The sequence below is a fragment of the Vulpes lagopus genome, chromosome 8, assembly GCF_018345385.1.
Source record: "Vulpes lagopus strain Blue_001 chromosome 8, ASM1834538v1, whole genome shotgun sequence".
Classification (NCBI taxonomy): domain Eukaryota; kingdom Metazoa; phylum Chordata; class Mammalia; order Carnivora; family Canidae; genus Vulpes; species Vulpes lagopus.
The window spans coordinates 49,160,703-49,186,251 of NC_054831.1; the positions used below are offsets into that span (position 1 = coordinate 49,160,703).

Here is a 25,549-nt window from a genome sequence, read left to right on the forward strand (position 1 = left end):
TAGAGAATCTGAAATATGCTGGGTGTGGCTCAAAAGTATGATGAGTGTTCAAACCAAAAGCCATGACTCTGTCCTAAACATGACTCTGGACTAAACAAAAGAGCTTATGTGAGTCGACTTACACATTAAATTTTTGAATGGTACCCAGGATGTATTAAGTCTTTCTTTTTTAAAAAAAAAGATTTTATTTATTTATTCATGAGAGACACAGCAAGAAAGAGAGAAAGGCAGAGACACAGGTGGAGGGAGAAGCAGGCTCCGTGCAGGGAGCCCAACGTAGGACTCGATCCTGGGTCTCCAGGATCACACCCTGGGCTGCAGGTGGTGCTAAACCGCTGCGCCACTGGAGCTGCCCTGTACTAAGTCTTTCAAGATTTAACCCCAGTGAGGCCAATTTTGTCCGTGCTATATCCTTGTGTTGTTAAAGCTTAAAACAAGTAGTAGTGTGAGAAATGGAGATAATAACGGAGTATCAGTTTAGCCCCATGGCAGAGCTATGAAACGTGACACGTTCAGCTAGTGTTGATTTGGAATGGGCAGCCAGTCATTATGTCTGGAGACTACTGGACTCCAAGATATTATCTCCATCTCCTCTGAAAGCAGTAAAATATTTAGAGATTTGCATGGATTAGTGAAAATCCCCAAACACCAATAGGAGCACAGGGTAGAATAGTGGAAAGGGTTTGGGTATTAGAACCCAGCAAATGCAGACCAAAATTTGGCTTTGCTCTGATGTTTTTTTTAGTTTTGCGTCCTCGGGCAAATTACATAAGCTCTTGTTTGTGTTACCTCTTTGGTCCCTCTTCCCCAGTGGATCTTTGCCACCAGAAAGACATGCAAAAAAAAGCCCTGCCCCCAGAATAAAAATAGACTCATAATAATGAATCTACCTCAGCCTTTTTCTTTGTAGGTCAAATATCTCTGATTCCTTTAACTTGAAACAAACAGAGCTTGTTTTCAATCCATTTGTATTTGTATTTTGTATTTTTTTTAGAGAAAGAGAAAGCGTGAGCAGTGGGAGCAGGGTGAGGTGGGGGGGCAGGAGGAGAGGGAGAGAGAGAATCTGAAGCAGACTCCATAGCCAGCACTGAGCAGACATGGGGCTCGATCTCATGACCCTGAGATCATGACCTGAGCCAAAATCACGAATTGAAACACTAACTGACTGAGCCACCCAGGTGCCCCTTCAATCCACTTTTAAATCATCCCTGTTTTCTTTCTGGTTGCTCTTCTCCCAGGATCTTGTGTAAGTCACAGGATCTACCACATAAACAAAATTGGATTTGGTGGTAGGATTACATTTTAGTTCTAGCTCGTTGTTAACAATCACTTTCTACCATGGGGCTCTTCTGTGGGTCTTATCTCCTCTATAGTCTGTTTTCACCCTCAAGAATGTTTTCCATCATCTCGCAAAATGCCAGCACATTTTGATTTTTCCTATCTGCAACCCAGATAGCCCTCTCTAATGAGAACCCTGCACTTGCCCGCTCAAGTCCTGTCCTGTTACATCTGCCAACGTCCCCAGGATCTGAAGGGCATTTTGAATACAAACCCATTCCCTCTGATGCGTTTATCTTTCTGACTAAATCTTAACCATAAAATGCTCAGCTAAATGCTCAGCTCTGATGCGTTTATCTTTCTGACTAAATCTTACCATAAAATGCTCAGCTAAACTGACTGAACTTTGCCACTTGTGTATTTGCTAAATATTGTTCCTCTCTTTAATTGTTTAACTCGTATTTTTCCTTCCCATTACCACTGCCAGCTGGGAAAGTCTCTGCCCTGCTTCGATAGTTGAGCTGCCAGTGGTTCTGCTCCATTAGGTGAAAACTAGCAACTGCAGGTTTTTCGGTTAAGATTTACCTACTTGAAAGGCTTGTGTTACCTAACACTAGGAATAGAAGAATTATCCCATCCACTTCTTAACTAGTTTGTGTTACCTTCTTAAGCTGGCCTGATGGTTACAGGAGTTTCTTCTGAAAGGATTTTTTTTTTTGCTTTTGCATTGTTGAAAATAAATTTAATAGCATCACCATGATGATCAACATAAATAGATGACGAGGTTCAATGTAAATCATTGAAATTTCAGGATTGATTGATTGATTGATTGATTGATTCATGAGAGACAGAGAGAGAGAGGCAGAGACACAGACAGAGGGACAAGCTGCCTCCCCAAAGGGAGTCCGATGCGGGATTCAATCCAGGATCCCAGGATCATCTGAATCAAAGACAGACACTCAACCGTTGAGCCACCCAGGCATCCCAAAATTTCAGAATCTTGTTATAAAACGTTAAAAGCCTCAGTGTAAACTAAACATTAATATAATCTAGTAAGACATGTTGCTCGCTCTAGAGTAGAGCTCAGAGATGGTCATCTCCTTTCCCCCCACTTTGTTCCTTGGGCTTAAACTTCTACTTCTCTCCTAGCTGTTGATATGCTCCTAAATCACCACCTCTCCCCAACACACACATTGCTTAAATATAGGTGAGGAGGAAGAAAATAATTAAAATTGGAAAAAATATAGTTCTTTCAGATATTTCCCTGATGTTCCCCATTAGTTTGGGGTTCTATAGGAGAAGAGAAAATACCTAATCATTGTACTAACAATAACAACAATGATTATAATAGTAATAGCTAACAATCATTTAATGTGTACCATGTGCCCACATTCTTCTAAATATTTCGCATATTCCCACAAATTCTGTGCTCGCAACATTATGAAATAACTATGAATTTTCCCCCTTTTCAGAGATGAGGAGGCTGAAGCAAAGAGAATTCAAATAAAGTGCCCAAACTCAATTTGCTTGTAAGCCTGTGCTTTTAACCAAGTTACATCATGATTCTTGTCTGGACATTTAATTAAGTGAATTAAATGTCATTTTATTGGGTGTGTGTGAGGAATGGATGCGGTCACAGATATAATTGCAAGAAAGGCAAATGAACTTCTCTGTCTATCCTTGGGACCATAATGCTACCCTACAGGGGTCATGAAAACACATGCCAGATTACATCTACACCCTTGCTGATAAAATTATTCAAGTCGGTGCCTTACCAACAGTGGTTTCCAGCATCACCTGAGTACCAGCAGATCAGATAGAAATGAAAACACATTTTATGAGGCTACATCTGAAGGAAAACAAACTAAACACTTGGTGAAAAGATTCTGCTTTAGGGTTTCATAAGAGTTTTGCAAACTTCTATGTTTCCAAATTTAGGATGGGAAAATGGGGGAAAAGTAAAGATAAACCATCAATATGAGCTAAATGTGCTTCATAGCAGCTTCATGGGTGTTTTGGTCACTCTGCTGGACAACAGATCCTGAAGGAAGCCAGTGCTGCCCCAGGTCTGTCTGTCCTCTGCCACTGCAGACAGCCCCAGCCAAGTATTTTAATAGATGTGGCTTTGTCTCTTCTAGACCTTTTCTAGACTTAGCACCTTAGATCAACACAGTCACTATACAAACAAATTTTACTAACTGGCAATTGCTTCCCCCAGGAACAATATGACATCTGACTTTTTTTCTTTGTGCATTCTTAGTGGCTAAAGCTACCGCTACAAACACTGGCAAGCCCCTGCATTTCTTTTTGTGATTGAAAAGTGGTTTCTAACACTCTCTAAAAGATTCTCTACCTTCCCTAACCTCTCACATTCAGATTATTTAACTTCTAAGAAAGAATTGCCAAGCTGAAGGAATCTCTTGATATATCCAAGATAGTGACCTCTAAATAACAAATGAAGTTTTATTAAGTTTTATGCAGTTTGACTAGAGCTAGCTTTAGCTGATATTAAAACTGTTTCTGCTTTTCCCACCTTAATCATTATGCATTCGTTCATTAAAGAAAAAGGAACTGAACATCTACTCTATGCCAGGGACCATACTACGTAGAATTTTAAGAGTCAAACCCCATTCTTATAAAAGTTAAGAATTTTACTTGCCAAGAAAAAGAAACGCAGACTTTTCTAATGATCTTCAATGCTAAAATCATTTTTAATGATTTTGCAGATAGCAAAAAAACTAGAGATAAATAAATAAATAAATAAAGAGTACTGCTCCACTGTATGTTGTGTGTGACAAGACAGTGTTTTGTAAATAAAAACTTAAATTGTTGTGGTGTACAATAAAAAGCACTTATGATGCAAAATAGTTATTAAAGTTAAACCAAGTTTTTAAAACCATTGGATATTTTTGGTGGTGATATTTCTCTTGAAAACAACTTCTTGGGCAGCCCCGGTGGCTCAGCGGTTTAGTGCCGCCTTCAGCCCAGGGCGTGATCCTGGAGACCCGGGATCGAGTCCCACGTCGGTCTCCCTGCATGGATCCTGCTTCTCCCTCTGCCTGTCTGTGTGTGTGTGTGTGTCTGTGTCTCATAAATAAAATCTTTAAAAAAAAAAAGAAAAGAAAAGAGAACAACTTCTTTTACAAGTGAAAACCCTCAGTTCATTTCACTTTTCAGGATCCTGGCTATTGGTGTTGTGAGGTCAGAATCTTACATAAACACTGATAACATCATTCAAGGAACATTAATAAGCTACAGAAATGCAACCCCAAGGAAGTGCACTTGAAACATCAAATTGTAATTTACTTAGGAGAAGGAATGATTTTGGAAAAGTAAATGTGTTTTTTCCTAGTTATTTGGTTTGAGGAATCATTTTTCTTCCTTGTTACTGTGTGTTTGACTAAGAAACATGGTACTTTGGGGCAAGGATATGCTTTAGAAGTCATCTTTTTCCATCCCATTATTTTATGCTTAGTCCTTGAATTTAGTGTTTTTCACATGTACGTCACTCTAAATCACTTTACAAGAAATAGCAAGAAGAATCCAGAATGTGTGACTTTCCTAGAGCATGTTGCTTCTCAGTCTGTCAACTTTGTAAATTATTTTTTTAATAATGTAGTTTCTTTGTTTTTTAAGTGAGAGTAGTGACAGCATCACGGAAAGCTGGGGAACTAAAAACAAAAGTAAAAACAAACCTTATTATTCCATTATCACTGTGCACAGACAGATTTTCTAATGCTTTCCAACGTACATACACATTTTTAATAGCAGTGTAATGTTATTTGTACCATCTTGTATACTGCTTTTTAACTTAACATTGTGAGCATTTTCTTATGACAAGGAAAATTCTTTAGATACATGACTTTTGATGGCTACATAATATTTTACCTTGTGGGTCATTGTAACTTATTTAGCCATTCTTCTGTTGTTGGTCATTTAGATAATTTCTTTCTTCCAAGTGTTCCTTGATGTGTAGACTCCTAGTACTGCTAATCCCTTGGCTAAGGACATGCTTTACTGCAAGCTATTGAGATTTATGAGCATCTTTACACATTCACAAACACCACCATCTTGATGACACAGATACATTCCTGGAAACAGAAGGAACAACAGAAAGAAATTTCAACCAGTGGGAAATCCACACCACTGGTAGCCCTCAGATAATATTCTAACAGCTCTAGTTCAATTTGCAATCTTTGAAGTGAGCACAAACCACATATCCCACATAAAGGTGGGTAGATATTGGATTATAAAGTATTTTAAAATAATCATTGTTTTCAACCTGCATGGTTAGAAGACAAACCTTGGTTAGAAGGTTTGTCCTTGGTTAGAAATAATAAAAGACCTTGGTTAGAAGAGTCTAATCAGTGCTGCCCAATATGGTAATCACTAGCCATGTGTGGCTACAGAGCATTCAAAATTGAGCTGTGTTGTTCATGTAAAATACATACTGGATTTCAAAGAGTAGCAAAAAAAAAATCTCAAAAATTATTTTATATTGATTGCATATTAAAATGTAATATGTTTAACATATTGGATTAAGTAAACTATTCTTAAAATCAGTTTTCACATGTTTCTCTTTACTTTTTGAAGTCTGGCTACCAGAAAATTTTAAATTACATGTGTGGTTCACATTGTATTTTTGTTGAGTAGTGCTGGTCTAGATAATTGGTGTTAACACTGATTGTACTGAATAATCTTGGGCAAGCCAATTGACTTCTTCACAGGCTGAAGTTCAACACATGTAGAATACAACCTTGCTCAAATGAAAGTTACAGAGAAGCAAAGTAAATATAGATAATTTTTACTAGTACATGTATATACTGCCAATTTCTGTAAGAAACCGTGTGTATATATACTGCCTACTTCAATAAAGCTGAAGTATGTAATTTGGGTAGCTTAAACTGGATGCCCGAATGAGTGAAGAACTCAATCTAGTGTGATTTAACTCAACACGAGTGCCCACCTTAGGTGACATTCTATGTATAATTTCTAATTTAGCATATTTATTTTCCTTCCTTTCTTCTCATGTCCTCCCCACCTGACACAGCCCAGCAGAATTTCTTTGGTCTCTTCAGCTGGCAATACTCTCCAGATATATACTGGCTGCCCATTATTAGCCACTTAGTAGCAGCAGCTGCAGTACTAGAAATTTATATCAGTGACCTTTTCCAGAAAATTTGTATCTTATACTTTTCCTTTAATTATTTTTTAAAATATTTTATTTACTTATTCATGAGATATATGGAGAGAGAGGCAGAGACAGAGAGAGGCAGAGGGTGAAGCAGGCTCCCTGCGTGAAGCGTGATATGAGACTCAATCCCCAGACCTGGGATCACACCCTGAGCTGAAAGCAAACACTCAACCGCTGAGCCAGCCAGGCATCACTACTTTTCCTTTAAATATGGAATTTTTTTAATTTTTTTTTATTTATGATAGTCACACACAGAGAGAGAGAGAGAGAGGCAGAGACATAGGCAGAGGGAGAAGCAGGCTCCATGCACCGGGAGCCTGACGTGGGACTCGATCCTGGGTCTCCAGGGTCGCGCCCTGGGCCAAAGGCAGGCGCCAAACCGCTGCGCCACCCAGGGATCCCCTAAATATGGAATTTGAAGTATCATTTGGTTTTGTTGAAGAAACTTCAAGCATCTGTAAGGACATGTAAACTCCTTTGTCATGTCACAGTTGCTTTGAGAGCAGTATACCAGATTTGACATCTATTTCTTTTAGTATAGACAAATACTTTAAAAATCCCTGTGATGCAGGCTGAAAGAAAATTAAGTCCTCATTAAGATGATGTCCAGAAGTTAGATTGACGGCATTGCGTTCTTCAATTTTACAAGAATGAACGGGTAGGGGATCTAGATAATTGACATTGTTCCATTGTCACCAATTACTCTAGACTGAAATTCCAAGCAGACAAAGAAGGCCTGGCCATGGTGAAGAAGAAAATGCAACAAGATGCTGATTCCATGTCCACAGATGGTCAAACTCCAGGTTATCACAAGAATCAAATGAAAGAAAATAAAAATTGGTCAGGGAGCTTTGCGCCATGTAAATTATTCATAGGAAGTGAGTATTTATAGTTTTCTCCAAAAGAGCACACTCAGTAACATTTGATAAAATATAATGTTGGCAAAAATTATACTAGAAAGTTTAATTGGAAACTCATTCCTAAAGCCCAATTTTTTAAAGACGATGGTTTATTAAAATCATAGGATGAAACATTAATTTCCAGTGGGATATACATTGACTTAATCACTCTTCTTTACACTGAGTGTTAAAATTGCACTACAAGATCAAGTTCTCACTGAATGCAGTAATATTGACTGTTAACTAATAAATATCTCAAAGTACTTTGGTTGCTAAGCCCCTCTTCTACTGGCTGGATTAGAGGATGATGGGGAGTGCTGGCTACTACACAGCTAAGAGTCAAATAATTCGCTTGGATGAAGGTTTTTCTCTTTTTTTCTCTCTTTTAAAAAGATTTTACTATTTATTCATGAGAGACACAGTGAGAGAGGCAGAGACACAGGCAGAGGGAGAAGCAGACGCTCAATCACTGAGCCACCCAGGTGTCCCAGATGATGTTTTCTTTCTATATATTTTTGTTGGCAATTCAGGTCATCATTTTTTTGTAATTTAACGAGTTTATTTTTTACTCTCTGACAAAGCGATAAATTGTTATCATGGTTTATATTATTCACTAACACATGTATGTGATCTCTTTCACCAGCTCAGTGTGGAAATAGAATTAGAATGGTATCAGAGGGGATCCCTGGGTGGCGCAGCGGTTTGGCGCCTGCCTTTGGCCCAGGGCGCGATCCTGGAGACCCGGGATCGAATCCCACGTCAGGCTCCTGGTGCATGGAGCCTGCTTCTCCCTCCTCTCTCCCTCCTCTCTCTCTCTCTCTCTCTCTCTCTCTCTGTGACTATCATAAAAAAAAAAAAAAGAATGGTATCAGAAAGCCCAGCTGGAACGTCTAAAGGGTATGATCTGACTGAGGTCCATCACCTCTTGTGTAGAAGATAGCTATATTTGCCCAGCTATTTTGAGAATTAAGTATGATAAGGTTGGTTAGGTGATCCTAGGACTGCCCTCAGCTTTGTTTGGAATGTGATGAGGTGTGACAGAATAGAAAAACACAGGCCAGAGGCTGGGTTCTAATACTGGCAGGGCCATTCAGGAGACTTAAAGAATTCTATGGGAAATTTGTTTTGCTTCTTTGAACCCTAATTTTCCTCTCTCTGCTTTTCTGTGCATCATTTATTCCATCTGTCCATCCACCCATCCATCCATCCCCCAGCCATCCAACCTTCCAGGCATCCACACATACATATAAATATAATTATGGGGGAGAATAAAAATATCAAAATTAAAAATATTAAATAGCCTTTATTGTGAACTTAGAGGCTCAATAAATAAATATTAGTTTATCCTCCACTACTCCTAACTCACCTGGCTAAATACCTGAAAAGAGAAAGTATAAAATTCAGAACAAGACACTTCATTTCAAGTAATTATTTTTACATGTCATTACTAAACATGTCTGCTTCTAAATCTCTCCTGTCTTGCTTTATATAATAATTTAAAAGTGCCTTATAGCAGTGTTATTTCATAACAGCTCAAAACAGGAAATAATCCAACTGTCCATCAACGAATGAACAGATAAATATGTGCAGCACATGCATGCAAAGGAATGCTATTCAGAAATAAAAGTATTGAAATGTGCAGCAGCACGGATGCACCCTGAAAACATAAGTTAAAAAAACAGCCCGTCACAAGAGACTACAAATTGTAGGACTCATGTAAATGGAATGTCCAGAACCGGCAAATGCAAAGAGACAGAAAAGAGGCTAGTGGCTGCCAGGGTCCAGGAGGAGGAGGAGGGAGTGAAGAAGTGACTCCTAATAGGTTTGGGATTCCCTTTGGAGGTGACGAAAGTGTCCTCTAAGACTGATTGTGGGTGGAATTTGCACCCCCCCAAGCCGAATACATTAAATACTGTTGTCCTGTGTACTTTAATCGGTGCATTATACGGTGTGTGAATCCTATCTTAATAAAGCTGTTAGGAATACTTCATATGTCCCCAAAAGGACTGCGTAGGTATCAGATACCCCCAATAATGCAGTTTACTTTCAAGATTTCTCCCGCATGTCCTGTGTTGCGGAGGAAGGCCGGGCGGTCACAGGGCGGTCACAGGGCGGTCTCAGGGCGGTCTCGGGGCGGTCACAGGGCGGTCTCAGGGCGGTCTCAGGGCGGTCTCAGGGCGGTCACAGGGCGGTCTCAGGGCGGTCACAGGGCGGTCTCAGGGCGGTCTCAGGGCGGTCACAGGGCGGTCACAGGGCGGTCACAGGGCGGTCACAGGGCGGTCACAGGGCGGTCACAGGGCGGTCTCGGGGCGGTCACAGGGCGGTCTCAGGGCGGTCACAGGGCGGTCTCAGGGCGGTCACAGGGCGGTCACAGGGCGGTCTCGGGGCGGTCTCAGGGCGGTCACAGGGCGGTCACAGGGCGGTCTCGGGGCGGTCTCAGGGCGGTCACAGGGCGGTCTCGGGGCGGTCTCAGGGCGGTCTCAGGGCGGTCTCAGGGCGGTCTCGGGGCGGTCTCGGGGCGGTCTCGGGGCGGTCACAGGGCGGTCTCAGGGCGGTCTCAGGGCGGTCACAGGGCGGTCTCGGGGCGGTCACAGCGCGGTCTCAGGGCGGTCACAGCGCGGTCTCGGGGCGGTCACAGCGCGGTCACGGGGCGGTCACGGGGCGGTCACAGGGCGGTCACGGGGCGGTCTCAGGGCGGTCACAGGGCGGTCTCAGGGCGGTGACAGGGCGGTCACAGCCAGCTCGTGGCTCCGGCACTGGCGGGGGCAGCTGCAGATGCTGCCCCTCCCCGCCTCGGCGGCCACGCAGAGCCTCTCGTTGAGTGAAGGGAGAGAAAGGCTTCTGCGAGGCTGGCCCCCCGGATCGTGCTGACAGGTGCCGTTTCATCGCTTTAGGTCCTGAATCTGGTGCAGTCGTACGTGACTCTTCGGGTGCCGCTGTACGTCTCGTACGTGTTCCATTCCCCCGCGGGGGCCGGCGGCTGGCAGCACTTCGACCTGCGCGCGGGGCTGCGCCTGACGTTCGTGTACGACACTGCGCTGCTGTGGGGGGACGGCGTGGGCAGCCCGCCGGGGGCCGCGCTCCGAGGTGGGTGCGCGGGCGCACGCGCGGCTCCCTGCCTTTGTCTGTTTGTTTTCACCGTAGCTAGGAATAATAGAAGCGACTTTTAATACATTTTATTTTTATATTCAATAGGTAAGATTGTTTTTCATTTTGCCACGGAAAAGCAGAATCATATCAGTGCCTCGAATCCCGCGTAGTATGTGACGCAGCACCGCATACACTTCATGGGTACTTAGCCCTTATGGTCCGTTGTAAGGTGATCGATCATTCATGCATTACACAACGCAGTCTATGGGTTTCCTAGATCCTAGAAAATGTGTAGAGGAAGTCCCAACTGAAAATAAGAAATGAACCCAAGAGAAATGTTGGTGCTATTTTGTTTCTGAAAATGAGATACATCCCGGATTCTAGCTCTGGCTTGCACAGCCAACTAGCTCTGTGATCTTAAACGTACTGCTTGACCTTTGTGGCACTCACATTCTTCTCAAAGGTAGGCCAGGCTTCTAATTGTTTTTTATTTTAAAATTCTATTATTCTGTGATATTTTAGCTGAATATCTTGGAAGAGTGGTGTAAGTACAACTGACTGCTGAGCCCATCATCATCTGCCAAAATTCGTTTCAATCTCTGTGTCAGAATTATAATTCAAAGTCCAGAGACATGAAGCTAATTATCTATCTGTAGAATGAGTGCAGTTTCTTTTCAGGCACCTGCTACTGTTCTGGTTCCATGCCTATCTGAGCATCATGTCTGCCTTATTTTCTAGGAGCCAGAGAGACAATACTAGTGACACTGCATCAAAATTTGCTGTCTTAGGGGCACCTAAACGCCTCAGCTGGTTAAGCATCTGCCTTCAGCTCAGATCATGACTCGTAGTCCTGGGATTGAGCCTGGCATTGGGCTCCCTGCTCAGCGGTTGTCTCCTTTTCCCTCTCCTTCTGCCTTTCCCTTGCTCAGGCTCTCTCATGCTTGCTCTCTCCTCTCTCTCTCCAACTAAATAACTAAAATCTCAAAAAAAAAATCGCTATAAACAGATTAAAATTGCCCTGAAACTATGTGAAAGGCAATATGATCACCCTGGGCGATTATTCCAGATTATTTTATATTTCAATGTTTTAATTCCCTATCTTGCCTTAGAAAATGTATATTTAAGGGAACTTTAACATGGACCCATGCTGTGGTTCTCCTGTTCTACATAAGGAGCTCATGTTTCTTTCTTATATCTGGAACTGACTTTGGTCAAACTGCTGATGTCTTGGGAAAGCTCCAGGGTTTTTATTAAGCCTATAGAATTTGGAATACTTCTGGAGAACAGAGACACACTTCCATGTCCCCAAATCTTCAAAATTTGATAGTTTTACTGTGTCTCAATTTCTGGCTTCATTTATGTAGACTAAAGCTTTTAGGGGGAAAAAAAATCTTGGACTCCTGTAATCAATCTGTATATTTCATATTGATGTCACTCATGTTACCTGATTCTATTTTGCCTCCCTTCTTGATACCTTTTCTTGTTAGAAAGCAGAACAAAACAAAGAAACAGAACACGTCTGCTTCACTTATCACTCATAATTCTTCGGATAACACCCTTTGGCTAGAACGCTTAAAGATGAGACATATCTGAAGTCAAACTTGGAAGAAATCCTGCACATAAGGAGTCCCTGGTTACCAGTATTTCCATTCTTATGCACTATCCCCATGTAGGTTCTCTCTACCCGACTAGCATGCGCATTGGTGAAGAGGGGCGCTTGGTTGTGAACTTCAAGACAGAGGCTCAGTTCCATGGATTGTTTGTGCTGTCTCATCCCGGTAAGCCCTGCTATCCACCAGGAGCCACTCCCTATACAACAGGTCACAGATTTTTCCGTATCCACATGTGTGCGTGTTTCAACATGCTTCCCGGTGAGCTTTGAAACCCTTCATTTCGGGGTACTTGGGTGGCTCAGTGGTTGAGCATCTGCCTTTGGCTCAGGGTGTGATCCCGGGGTCCTGGGATCAAGTCCCGCATCGGGCTCCCTGCATGGAGCCTGCTTCTCCCTCTGCCTGTGTCTCTCTGCCTCTCTCTCTCTCTCTCTCTCTCTGTGTGTGTCTCTATGAATAAATAAAATCTTAAGACAAAAAAAGAAACCTTTAATTTCAAATGAACTGTCAATGTGACTTCTCTACAGGAGGGCTTGATGATTGCTCAGCTACATTTCCGAAGCTACAAAACCATTGTCATCGATGTAGACTTTGAGAGAAAATACAAAATGATGAAAGTAAATTTAAAAGAAAACTCTACTGCATTTGTTTCAAGTGGAGTTTTCCTTGGATAAAGAGCATTAGCAACCATAATCTCCTCCTCTATTTCAATTTTGTTGTATAAAAAGTTGAAGTTAGGTTGTTTGTTCAGCAAGGACTTCTCTGTTCATAACTCTTTTCTAGACACTGTAAGAAACCTTTATAATAGAGCTGGAAGTGGCACTTCACTGCAACACTTAAATTTCAGACATGTGAACTAATTATCTTCAATTAAAGATTGGCTATGTCATTTCACTAACTGTGGCACACTGAGCTTTGAATACCAGTAAGGAGGCAGTCACTAAAGTCCAATGTCCAGGCTTTTTTTGGACTATAAAGGACATTTCATTAGAAATATTTTATTTGACTCTCCATATCACTAACTTAGTTTTGCATATTTTGCCCGTTTGCCAACTATTGTCAGATGGACGGGGAAAAATAGTTCACTCACTGTCTTCTGCGGCCTTCGTTTTTCTGATTCTGAGCTCCAAACAAAGGAGGGAATAGGGCTGAAAAATCAGAAGAGAAAGAGGTTTTGTTGTATTTTTCTGAAACTGAATGACAAGAAATACAGACTCAAGAATCATTTTGCTTTATTCTAATTGACAGCCTTGGAAAAGGATTTCTTGGTCTTTACAGGTCCCTCCCTCATGCCTACCTTTCTGGCAAACTGAATCTTTGTTTAGACACCGTTGCAGGCAATCTAATTAAAGTTAGATTCCGCTTAGAAATTGGGTTTGCCCAGCTGTGTGGAGGCTGAGAGACTAAAGCTCAACTCATAGCTCTGGCACACAATAAATACATTCACATCAGCTTTTATGGCTCTGCTGTGCCTCTCTGGAAAGTAGCCCTGAACTCTTTGAGCATTTCTACACAATTCCCTTTTGACAGAATCATAGAGTGGATAAAGCCCTGAATTAGGAATCAGAAGGCACATATCCTATCCTAGCTGTGTGATCTTGGGAGAGTCACTATAATCAGCCTCAGTCCATATTCTCTGGGAACAAAATGGGGATAATTATACCAACACTGTGTTTCTGAAGGCTTAGTATTAAGAATAGATGCAAACAGGACGCCTGGGTAGCTCAGTGGTTGAGTGCCTGCCTTCGGCCCAGGGAGTGATCCTGGAGACCTGGGATCGAGTCTCATGTCGGGCTCCCTGCATGGAGCCTGCTTCTCCCTCTGCCTGTGTCTCTGCCTCTCTCTGTGTGTGTGTCTCTCATGATTAAATAAATAAAATCTTTAAAAAAAATAAATGCAAACGATATATGATAAGGTACTTGGAAAACTCTAAACTCTTATGCGCTCTTACAACCATTCTACCAAATTTATTTATTTTATACACCTTATTATTGTTGGCATTTTCTAGGTTCCTTTACAAGCTCAATGATCATGTCAGCTGATCACCCGGGCCTGACCTTCTCCTTGCGCCTCATCAGGAGTGAACCAACCTATAACCAGCCAGTGCAGCAGTGGAGCTTTGTGTCTGACTTTGCAGTAAGTAACTCAGGCTCTTACTTAATTTTCCTTTTCTGTTGCCTTTGACCATACCTCAGATCCTTACGTGAAAAATGAATGTTCTCCCTTCTCCTTGAAGGTACGTGACTATTCGGGGACCTACACCGTAAAACTGCTACCTTGCACTGCTCCATCGCATCAGGAGTACCGCCTGCCAGTCACCTGCAGCCCCAGAGAGCCCATCACCTTTGACCTCGACATACGATTCCAGCAGGTGTGTCTCTTGGAGTTACCTTCCCGTGACTTCTCAAATCTTGCTTTAAGAGGTCGTGGCTTACTTTTATCAGTAAAAAAATAAATAAAATTCATACAGTAACTTGACTTCTTGCATGCTGAGAAAAAAGGAAAGCAGATAGGAAGGAAGCAAGAGAAGAAGGAAGCAGGAAAGAACTGCCCTTTGTTGTTGGTCCAGGATATAAAATCCGTAGTTGAAGAGTACACAAGGGTTATTTTTTTTTTCTCTCATGATCTTGTCTCCTTCTGGAGTTTGCCACCTTGGAGATTTGAGGACTCTCCCCAGAGTTCTTCTGTACCTTCTTTGTCTTGTTCTTGGTCTTCAAGGAAATAAATGTCCTGTTATTCGTGCCATCTCAAGGTGCCTAACTGCCATGATGGATTAAAAGAAATGTGATGACACTTTGTGTCCAAGGACTTATCTTAGGTGTTGGCTTTTGCCTGACCAGGACATGTACAAGTCCCTTACAAACCCCGTTAAACCAATGGAAAAGAACTGGAGTAATGCTGTTTAGTCGGAGTAAAAAACTTTCAACTCACCAGTTTTACTTTCTCAAGAATTTCAAAGCCCATGTTACAATTCCTTACATTAGTTTTGTTTTTTTTTTTAATGTGACAATTGCAGTGCAGTCTTCAGTGTTCTACATGTCATCGAATGTGTGTGTCTGTGAATAATGTCTGTGTGCACCCCCAGAACAATCGACAACATCTCAAAGGACTTTCACACTCGGTTTTAGGTCAGTGATCCAGTGGCGGCTGAGTTTAGCTTGAACACCCAAATGTACCTCCTGTCCAAGAAGAGTCTCTGGTTGTCTGATGGATCCATGGGATTTGGGCAAGAGAGTGATGTTGCCTTCACAGAAGGTATCCATTTCATAAACGCGACACCTGCTGTTTGCCACTGCATCTGTTGTTCTTTGCTTTATTGGGATCATGTTTGAGAGGGGAAATTATAACGTGGTGGGATGGTTTTGTGAAGATAACTGGGCCACTTTGGCCAGGATGGCATAAGGCCACTGAAATTGGATATATGTGACTGGATGGTTTTTCTTCTGGGGAAGTTAATCTCTATTTCCCTTACTTAAGTGACTTTTAGAACAAATATATGTTTTGTTCTTGACCCTTCTTTCAAGGTGCATAGATGCAAATACTACAGATATTTGACACTGTAAATGCCTCATGGGCAAGGGTTAGATCTGTCTGGTTCAGTGGCTCATTCCTGGCACCTGGCAAAACACCTAACACACACAGTGGGAGTTCAGTAATAGCTGTGAAATACATGATTGACTACTAGGGAATTTCCATAAGCTCTCTTTCAAAATCAAATAAAGCCAACTCAGCTTTTTATCGATCTTTTCTTTTTTATAGACTTTATTAGTCTGCATTCTGCATAAATTATTTATTTATATGAGCTGACTTTAACCACAGTACAATCATGAATACTAAATTATAGGCCAAGCCTTGAGATTATTTCCACTACTGACTGAGCATTCAAGGGTCAATAAATCTTCAGTCACTTGTGGCCGGTCCCCAAAGTGGTCTCAGAATCTGAGGCCTGAGAGTGAGTGAGATCCTAAAGGTCTTTCAACACTGGATGCCAGAGGAGGAAAAGAAGGAAGTGCTCACTAGTGGCATTATTGTCACAAATTGTTTGCAGTGCCACGTGGACAGAAGTGACATTTTCACATCTCTGTTTCAGGTGATACAATCTATGGTCGTGTCATGGTAGATCCTGTCCAGAATCTGGGTGACTCCTTTTACTGCAGCATTGAGAAGGTGTTCTTGTGCACTGGAGCTGATGGCTATGTTCCCAAATATAAGCCCACAAATGCAGAATATGGCTGCTTAGCCGATTCTCCTTCACTCTTATATAGATTTAAAATTGTGGTAAGTGCTTTGACCCAAACAATGAACAAGATAGATGTTCGAAGTTAAATGTGTCTGATACTCAAAAACAATAGCGTCTTTTCAAATGAAAGTAAATGGTGACATTTTAAGGTAATCTGTACTCGCACAAAACTAAAGAAAACATTCTGTACTTGCAAAAGTTGGTATGATCTACAGCACTCCTCATTTTCCTTATTCCTTAAAGGACAAAGCTCAACCAGAGACACAAGCCACCAGTTTTGGAAATGTCCTGTTTAATGCCAAACTAGCAATGGATGATCCTGAAGCTATTCTCTTAGTGAATCAGCCTGGATCTGATGGATTTAAAGTCGACTCCATGCCACTCTTTCAGGTGGGCCAGTAGTAAGCCACTTAAAACAGCTCTGTGAACACACGCAAATTACTTAATGTTGAGATGATCCAAGTGTCTCATACTAAATGGCAGTGATAGTAATATTGCATAAGTAACAGTAACATCGAATAAGATAATGTAGGTAAACCACACCCCATACCAGAGTAGGCGTGGGGTGAGCATTCTCTAAACTCTAGCTGTTATTATTTTCATCAGTGCATTATTTTAAGTCTATGTGTAGTGAAAACCCTTATTCAGCCCAGAATGTAAATCTAAGTCTGATGTTTGAAAACTCTGCTTTTCTTATTCCCAAAAGTTCCTTCCTGTTGACTTGTCATGATCATCTTAGAGTGATCTTGTATCAACTGCTGGATTCAGAAAAACCAGTGTGCACAACTCGTAAATCCCCACCCTCAGAGGTTTTATAAACTAAGAATATCGTAACCCAGCAATAGACAGTAGAAAGAGACACAGGTGACCATAAGACTGAGCGGGCAAATGAGACAAATTCCGAGATGTGTTCCCATTGTGAATGGGGAAGCAAGTACACCTTTTCAGAAATTTACTGAAAATTGTCCAGGCAGGTGGATGGCTGCCAAACATGTTATCTTTATTCAAACTACAGAAAGAATCTTTTTTTTTTTTAATTATTTATTTATGATAGTCACAGAGAGAGAGAGAGAGGCAGAGACACAGGCAGAGGGAGAAGCAGGCTCCATGCACCGGGAGCCCGACGTGGGACTCGAGCCCGGGTCTCCAGGATCGCGCCCTGGGCCAAAGGCAGGCGCCAAACCGCTGCGCCACCCAGGGATCCCTACAGAAAGAATCTTAAGGAAGTGTATTTGTTATTTTGAATAACTTTTGAAAATTGTTTTCACTGTTAACTCTGAATGCATTAGACCCCTTCTAAATCCTGACGGCTTCAGAGAGCCATCAGACAATCCCTTCTTTTCACAGGCCCTGAAAAAGCAGAAAAACTGACCTCCTCTATGGTCTTATGTGTAAATATGCAGCCAGATGTACTGGGAGAGAGTCCATGGGTCAGGAGTTTTGAGTTCTAGTCCTTCCTCTGCCACTAACTTAGTTCACTTGATCTTAACCAAAAGGCCGAGAAGCGATACCGCTAACTTAGTTGAGTGATATTGGCAAGTTAGTTAATTGCTAGACATTCTTATTTACCCATTTTTTAGATTAATAAGTTAAGCCCTGTGATGTTTGTTTGTTTATTTATTTATTTGTTTATTTGTTTATTTATTTATTTATGATTTTGTTCATTTATTTATGAGAGACACAGAGAGAGAGGCAGAGACATAGAGGGAGAAGCAGGCTACCTGTGGGGAGCCTGTTGTGGGACTTGATCCCAGGACCCTAGGATCACAACCTGAGCTGAAGGCAGACAACCACTGAGCCACCCAGGCACCCCAAACCAAGTGATATTTAAAGTTCTTTACAGTGCTGACATTCAATGGCTACCAGTCACAGATTTCAGGTATTTACCAGCACACACTTCCTCAAGAGCCACATAAAATATTTCAGAGTGCTTTACACAAAGCCTTGCACATACTACACATGCAAAAACATTAAGTATATCAATTCTGTAGACTGAATAAATTATGTTATGGTCTCTGCCATTCATTTCTCTTGCAGTAGTCATGAATGAGGTTGGCATGATACTTAATTTTCTAACAAATAGAGTTGTGTTTTCTAGGTCGCTCTGGGCCGAGAATGGTACATACACACGGTCTACACAGTAAGATCAAAAGACAACGCCAATCGAGGCATTGGCAAAAGAAGCACTGAGCACCAGCACCACTCCTTAGTGAGACCAGGGAAGCCCCGGGCAACTAGCAAGGGCCGGAAGAAGAGGGAGATCAGGAGCCCACCCCCACTGGCCTGGCAAATAGGTGCTGAGAACAACCGGGGAACAAACATCCAGCACATTGCCCTGGACCGCAGCAGCCGGAAGCTGATCCCCCAAGGCCGAGTTCCTCCTGATGGCGTCCTCCCCCGGGAGCTCAACCGTTCCAGCTCTGAGGTCAGCCTGGTCACAGTCGTTGGCGGCATCGCGGTGGGATTGCTAACCCTCTGCCTTGCTGCCATCACAGTGATGATGTGCAAGAGCAAGAAGGGCGCCAGGAGAAAGGATGCTCTAAAGGGCTCAGGCAGCAGCAAGCCCATCATGCCTCCGCAGAGCCACCACTGTGACAGCTCAGAGGTTTGATGACCACAGGTGGTACTCAGCCTCTTCCCCAAGTGCCTCAGAAAAACAGTAGAAACCCAAATGCTTCTGGAAACAGCAGAGAACTGGGGACTTCCGTTTTGAAGCTACTCAGAAGACCTGACTGTACTGATGAATAACCTTGGATTTGAATTGTGTCTACTCTTTCATGCATCAAAGAAACAAATGCAGACCACAGACCACAGCTTTCCTCTGGCCCAGAAGGTGGCAACAATGTATTCACAGGGACACAGAGCCATAGATGGACTGCCAGGAATGGACTTCTAATTTTAGACATTTTCTCTACACAGTGGAGACAGATCTACTCAAAGGTGCTGCAGACTCTCTCAGAAGTTTAAGATAAGTCTATTGTTGCTATATGAGTACGAATCTTAAAGGTGCAATTACCACATTGTTTATTCATTGTATAACAGTTTCTTCCTAGAAAGGTATTAATGAGTAGTCTGCAAGAATAATAAACACACCGTTTATTAGGACAAGTGTTCTCATGGGCGAAAACAGCATAGAATTATGACCAGGGGTGGCTCAACCCATAATTCAGCTTTTATACTACATGGAAGGGAATGGAAGGAAAGATAGAGGGGAAGTAACTCACTAGCTTGGATTTGAATTGTTTTTCAACCTCGTCAGAGCCTCCTTGTTTTATTTGCTTAATTAACTTTAAACCAAAGAATATGTTAAGGCTGGAAGAGATTGTCAAAGAAAGACTCTCCTGTAGTCAAGCTCTTGCATGATATAGTATACCTTATTGGTGCTCAACATTTGTGGGAAGTGAGAGGGTTGGTGGAGTTTTGATGATGAAGAAATGCTATAGAGTTAGATTCACATTTATAAGACAATGTTCTCTAAGAACTGAGCCTAGATATTTGCAGTATTGAACCCATAAATGATAATGAGAAATCTCATTACGGGTGGTGGAGGGAGAAAGTGGTATTTATTAATATAGTATGTTTGACCAAATGCCTCTTCTACATACTTTATTGAATAAAAGAACATTCTGACAGATGATACATGAAGCTGACCCTCAGAGTGGTATAATCACACAACCATGTCCAGAACTTATATTGGCCACATTTTATTAACTTTCTAATCAACATCTGGTCTAAAAATGGGAATCTTTGCAACTGTCATTCCAGAGATGGCCTTGGAGATGCCATCTTCTTTGATCCGGGAGGAGAGCAGCATTCTCTGACATCTCCAGTTCAGTGAGCTGGTGCAGCAAGGTCCCTCTTGGTATCTGGAAATATAATGTGTAACACTGCTTACAGTGTTAAAAAACCAAGAAACTTAGTGAGCTTGCTTGGCAAGGCTCCCATCGCCTTTCTGAAAAAAAAAAAAAAAAGATGTACTCTCACCAAATGGCAAAATTTCAGTTGGAAAGGGAAGGAAAATGTCAGTTGTCCAATGACCAATCTTCCAAAAGCTAGTAAATGTATTTCAAGCAAAAATAAAGTCAGGAGAAAAAGAACTGTACCTAGGGGCTAACTAATCCTCCAGTGTTGCCTAGAATCTCTTCACTTGCTTCCATAGCCTGGCCTCACTGGACATCCTCGTGGGATGGATCTTATCTGGTGTCCGTGAGCCCCATCCATCTCTTTACTGAAAAAAGGAATCTACACTGGTGCTGAGAGACAGATGAGAAGTATCTAATACCTCTCTTCTTTTGGGCAGCTCTGCACTTCACATTCAAAGTCTTTCAAAGAATATGGTAAACTAGAGTCTCCTTCCATTGGGGATTTATAGATACCACCTATAACTCAAAAGTCCCCCAAAGGGACTGTATAGCCCAGGAGTTCATTTGTCGAATAAACATGAATGCTTCCATAATTATCCCCTTTTCTTTTGCTTTGCCTTCTGGTAGATGCTTAGCTACTTTAGTCACCTCATAACTTGTATAGGAATGAGCATGAGTTAAACAGCTTCAAATAGGGTTCAAAAGCTTCGAAAAGCCTTTTCACAGCTTAGCACTGGGTTCAATTTCACTAAGACTGGTAGAGCAAGTCCTCTCAGTTGACTTTGTGTTCCTTTAGTAGCTGGGAAGCAGTAGGCTGCTTCAGAGCCTGACTCTCGTGCAATTGTGAGCCGCTCTGTCACTGAATATACTAATCACTGAAGCAACATCACCACAAGTCTGTTTTGAGCCTTTGGGCCACACTGGTTTGATATCAGATTTCACAATACAATTAGTTTTTCTAATGAGACTGCCATATATGAATTGGAGGGCTTACAAAATACAGGACCTGTCTATCTTTACTTAACAAAGAAAAGTTTCTTCCTCTCTGCCTATTCCTTCCCTTTCTCTCCTTTCTCTCTTTCCTTCCTCCCCTTGAAAACAGAGAAGAGTCTGTGGTCTGTGGGAAATAGGCAGATACAGCTTTCTTGAGTATAAAATGCTTGGATTTTTATGATTGATGTATATAAAATCACACATTAAGTAAATAGAAAGAAAATGATTTTTCTTTCTATCTATTTACTTAATGTGTGATTTTATATACATTAATCATAAAAATACCATTTCTAGTGGAAAAGAGAATCAGGCAAAAATGCTTTATTGTTCAATAAAACAGACCCTTTATCCAGTATTCTGTTTTTAGAGAATTATGCTGGTATTATCAAAACAATTACATAAAATAACTTCCTATAGACAACAGGATGTAAGCTATAATCACTCCTTAGATACTCAGTAGCTTCTGACCTTAATTTAAACTATATAATTGAAATTGTACTGCATAGGAAACCCCAAGCACAAAAATATATATGAAGCCTTAGGAGCTCTCCTAGCATGTGAACTATAAGCATTACAATACATCGTTACGTTGTAATGATGGTTTTATTTATTACAATTCATTCTCTCTGTTAACACTTCCTAAATGCTCACCTAGGATTAGCCACTTGGAGAGATTAAACAGAAGCCAAGATATCCTCCCTGGTCTTCTGGCAGGTTATAATCAAATGTAGTTCTTCCTTTAGACTACAGGAATCAAGATTTGCATTGCGTTTTCCCCTGGACCAAGAACAAGTCAGGCATGTTTGTGAACCACAACTTAAAAATCTCTCCAGAGCACCGACAGTGGAGTCTGTTGTTTTTCATCTAAAAGAACCCCACATGCTATGGATCATTCTGATCATAGTTGTAATGCAAAATTTCAGATCAGTAACTTAATGGAATTGCCCTTCACAAATCTACAGAGAATCCATTACAGGGATGTGGGTAGCCCTGCATATTCTTTTCCTCTTAATGGAGGACAGGCCCACTTTATTCCAAGGATAGGATATGGCACATCAATTCTTGTTCCCGTCCATTAACATCCCCAACGCCTCCCGAAGTGCATTCTCCCGCGAGCATCCACACTGTCAACTAGAATTCCTCTACCATGCTACTGCATAGCATTTGTTATATGAAGGACCAACTCTAGGCTCAATATGAAGGGATTTAGTTCTGTAAGCCTCAAACAACTTCTTTATTAAGTCATCATACCTCTAAGTCTTTTCCAGGGTACCAACCCCAGGGTCGACTTTAAAAATGGAAATAGACTTGTATGAAAATCACAGAGACATTCCTCATACAAATCAGTGCTAAGGGTTAAAATAGTCCTAGATTGAGAAACAGTAAAGTAACAATAATAGCAGAATTAATGAGCAAAAATCTAATGACATTTAGATTTTTAAAGTTGGAAATGGGATCTCTGCTCCGATTTTGAAAATATCTATTTATTTTTGACTTAGAGACCAAGTTAGTCCTTTAAAAGGAAAAAAGAAAAAAAATCTTTAAAGATCCAAGTGTTTTGCAAAATTGAAATTTACATAATGGTATTCATTTGAAAAACAAGGGAACTATGATTCTTTGAGACTCATTTCTTCTATGCATGAAAGTAATAACAAAAGGAAGAAAACAGGTGTTTTTACTAACTGTAGGGCAAATGATGAATAGGGCTTAAATGTTCAATCAGACCAACTGCCATGGCTTAGAAATGAGTACTTTGGCAGAGAACTATAAATACTACTATTATCTGGTGCGCACGCGCACACACACGCACAGGCACATGTGTGTATAAAAACAACCAAAGATCTCATTTCTAGAAAAAGATGACCCTACATACAGTTTTAACTGAAAGGGTTCATATGGAGATTTTGAAGAAGGTCAACAGAGTGGTCATTTGTGTAAACACACTATCATGGGATTTTTCTTTGACATTAGTTCAAAGATTACTACGTTTCTTTAATGAGTTTTCCTAGAATTGATTCCAGTGTTGCCCAGTAATGACATAAAAATTTTCAGAAAATATTATCCATAGGTTCAAAGTTTCCCTCACTATTTCTTCTTGTTGCCATATCCTTTGATGTTGAGAATGAAAGACTAAACTTTGATAGTTATTTTGATTTTAATAAGATTTTAAAATAGAAGTGCATGATATTTTTCTACAGTTTTCACTGGAAAGATCATACAGAAACCTTTTAAATAAAAACTGGTTCTCTGTTGAACTAAAGTTGATGAAACAAACTATACTAATGTGAGCCTCCCTCCAATTTTAATTTTGTTGGAAAAACAGACCAGAATATTGAACTCACAGACTTTTAAACAATTTTGCTTTCTCTCGTATCTTTCAAGTACATGTATTACCTTTTCCATTATATCTGTTTGTGTATGCTTCTTTTTTCAGTATTGTTTTATTAAAAAACAACATCCAGAAGAAAAAAACAAAACCAAAACCAAACCCTGCTGTAGCTGACATCTCTACTTTCCTTCCTTCCTTTCTTCCTTCCTTGGTTCCTTTCTTTCATTGACTAGGTTTTTTTCTTCCTCTGAGATTTACATTCTTCCAGTAACGCTTCCCTTTTAGTTTTGAAACCATTGCCATTTCCACTACGTAATTAGCATTCTTATTCATCTGAAAGCTAGTAAGTAAACGTAGGATTTGTGCAGTGTCCCTTCTTTATAAAATGTTAAGGCTTTTGGATGATAGAAAGAAGAGCTCCCTTCAAAAGATCAAAAGCATCATATTGAATAATGTAATGACGATCTGTGCTTTGATTTTCTCTCAGTAGGTTCAACACTGACACTTAAGACACACACACAGACACACACACACACACACACACACACAATCCCTTTAAGGGTTTAATTGAGTAAAAATAAAAGGCCAGAGATCACGTATATGAAGTTGTTTGTATGATTGAATACTTTGTGATGAAATAAATGGCAAAACGAAAAAACTATTAAAATGTTAACAGCATTGAAGTGTTTTCAATTGTAATTATTAAATGCACAGTGTTCCTTTCACTATTAGCCAAATGTTGCCTACACTGATCACATGATTCCTTGAAAACTCTAAGTGAATTTCTACTACAGATATTTATTTTCCCAATGTTTGGATCGTCCCTTCACATAAAAATCATCAGTACTAAAAAAAAAAAAAAAAAAAAAAAAAAAATCATCAGTACTGTGACTTTGAAAAGAAGAAAGAAAAGAGAGAAATGTGGGTTTTTAAAAGCTAACATTAGTAATAAAGAGCGTTACAATACAAATCACTGAAAAATCTAGAAAAGCAATTACTGGTAAGAATAAAAAGTCATTTCTGTAAGGCCCAAAATGGAGCACATTACAAAAACACATTACAAGGACAAAGCTGGGTCTCTTTCTGTGGTTTTAGGAATTCAAGTTTTTGGCAAGGTATTATTTAAGCCCATTTGTCTCTAAAAGAAAACTTCAGCCTGTACAAGGAGTTGTGTGTTTTATAATTGCATTAAGTGCCTGCTTCCTCCAAAAGCCCTCCAAAACACTCAGTAAATTTATATTTATCTAGCCACTGAGTGACATATCTGTGTGTGATGGAATTATTTTCAGAGCTTAATAGCCTTTGTGATTTTCCCATGGGAATTCTGCAAAAACTAACAGGGTCTAGGTTTTTTTGTTGTTGTTTATTTGCTAGGGTACTTCATTTTGCTGGCTATTGAAGCTTATGCCTGGAAGCCAATTATGCAAATAATTTGGAGGCATTCAGTCTTCCCTCCGTGTCTAAAATAATTCTTGCTGCCACTTGTGTTTCCTAACTACAACTGTTTTCTCAAAATATATCACATGTTTAAATAAATAAAGCCCATGTAAATATAAATGTGTTAACATGGTCAAGGGATTGTGGTTCGTTCTGTAACTTTTATTTACACTAAAATCCAAGAATTCACGTAGTCTGCCATGCATGCCCTCCTTCAGGCTTCCAGGATGGGACCTGTGCTCCCAGTGCCTCTCTGATGCTGGTGGCCAAATATTGCCGCCCCTCATCAGCATCTGCCTGCAGCATCTCAGTGCTTACTCACCAGTGGTAACAGGTGTAGACACAGCTGGAGGCCTGTCAGAGGCAAGGTATACTTAGAAGAAACTACATATTTGGGTGAGTAACTTTGTCCTGGGGAGCAGAGTGTCTAGGCCTTACTACAGGTATGAAACCCTGCCAGGCTGCACAAATGAAGAAGAATCAACTAATTGGATCCATTGCTGGGGGACTTACACAAATCAGTTATCATTTGACTTATTATATTGTCAGATTTTTAATAGGTGGCCACAACTATTTAATACCAGAAGGAAATGCAAGGACAGCCTCTTTTAGAGCT

At 40.8% G+C, this 25,549-nt stretch overlaps 1 protein-coding gene across 1 annotated transcript in view; it reads left to right on the forward strand.

Annotated features, from left to right (window-relative positions):
* FREM2 (FRAS1 related extracellular matrix 2) overlaps window positions 1-24,169 on the forward strand; it is a 169,809-nt gene extending 145,640 nt beyond the window's left edge. Inside the window, exons 17-24 of the mRNA XM_041766940.1 lie at window positions 10,266-10,458; window positions 12,135-12,239; window positions 14,080-14,207; window positions 14,308-14,442; window positions 15,200-15,326; window positions 16,162-16,349; window positions 16,555-16,701; window positions 18,410-24,169. Coding sequence (XP_041622874.1) covers window positions 10,266-10,458; window positions 12,135-12,239; window positions 14,080-14,207; window positions 14,308-14,442; window positions 15,200-15,326; window positions 16,162-16,349; window positions 16,555-16,701; window positions 18,410-18,922 — 1,536 coding nt within the window. The 3' untranslated portion in view covers window positions 18,923-24,169. The remainder of the gene's footprint in view (window positions 1-10,265; window positions 10,459-12,134; window positions 12,240-14,079; window positions 14,208-14,307; window positions 14,443-15,199; window positions 15,327-16,161; window positions 16,350-16,554; window positions 16,702-18,409) is intronic.
* Window positions 24,170-25,549: the final 1,380 nt, after the last annotated feature.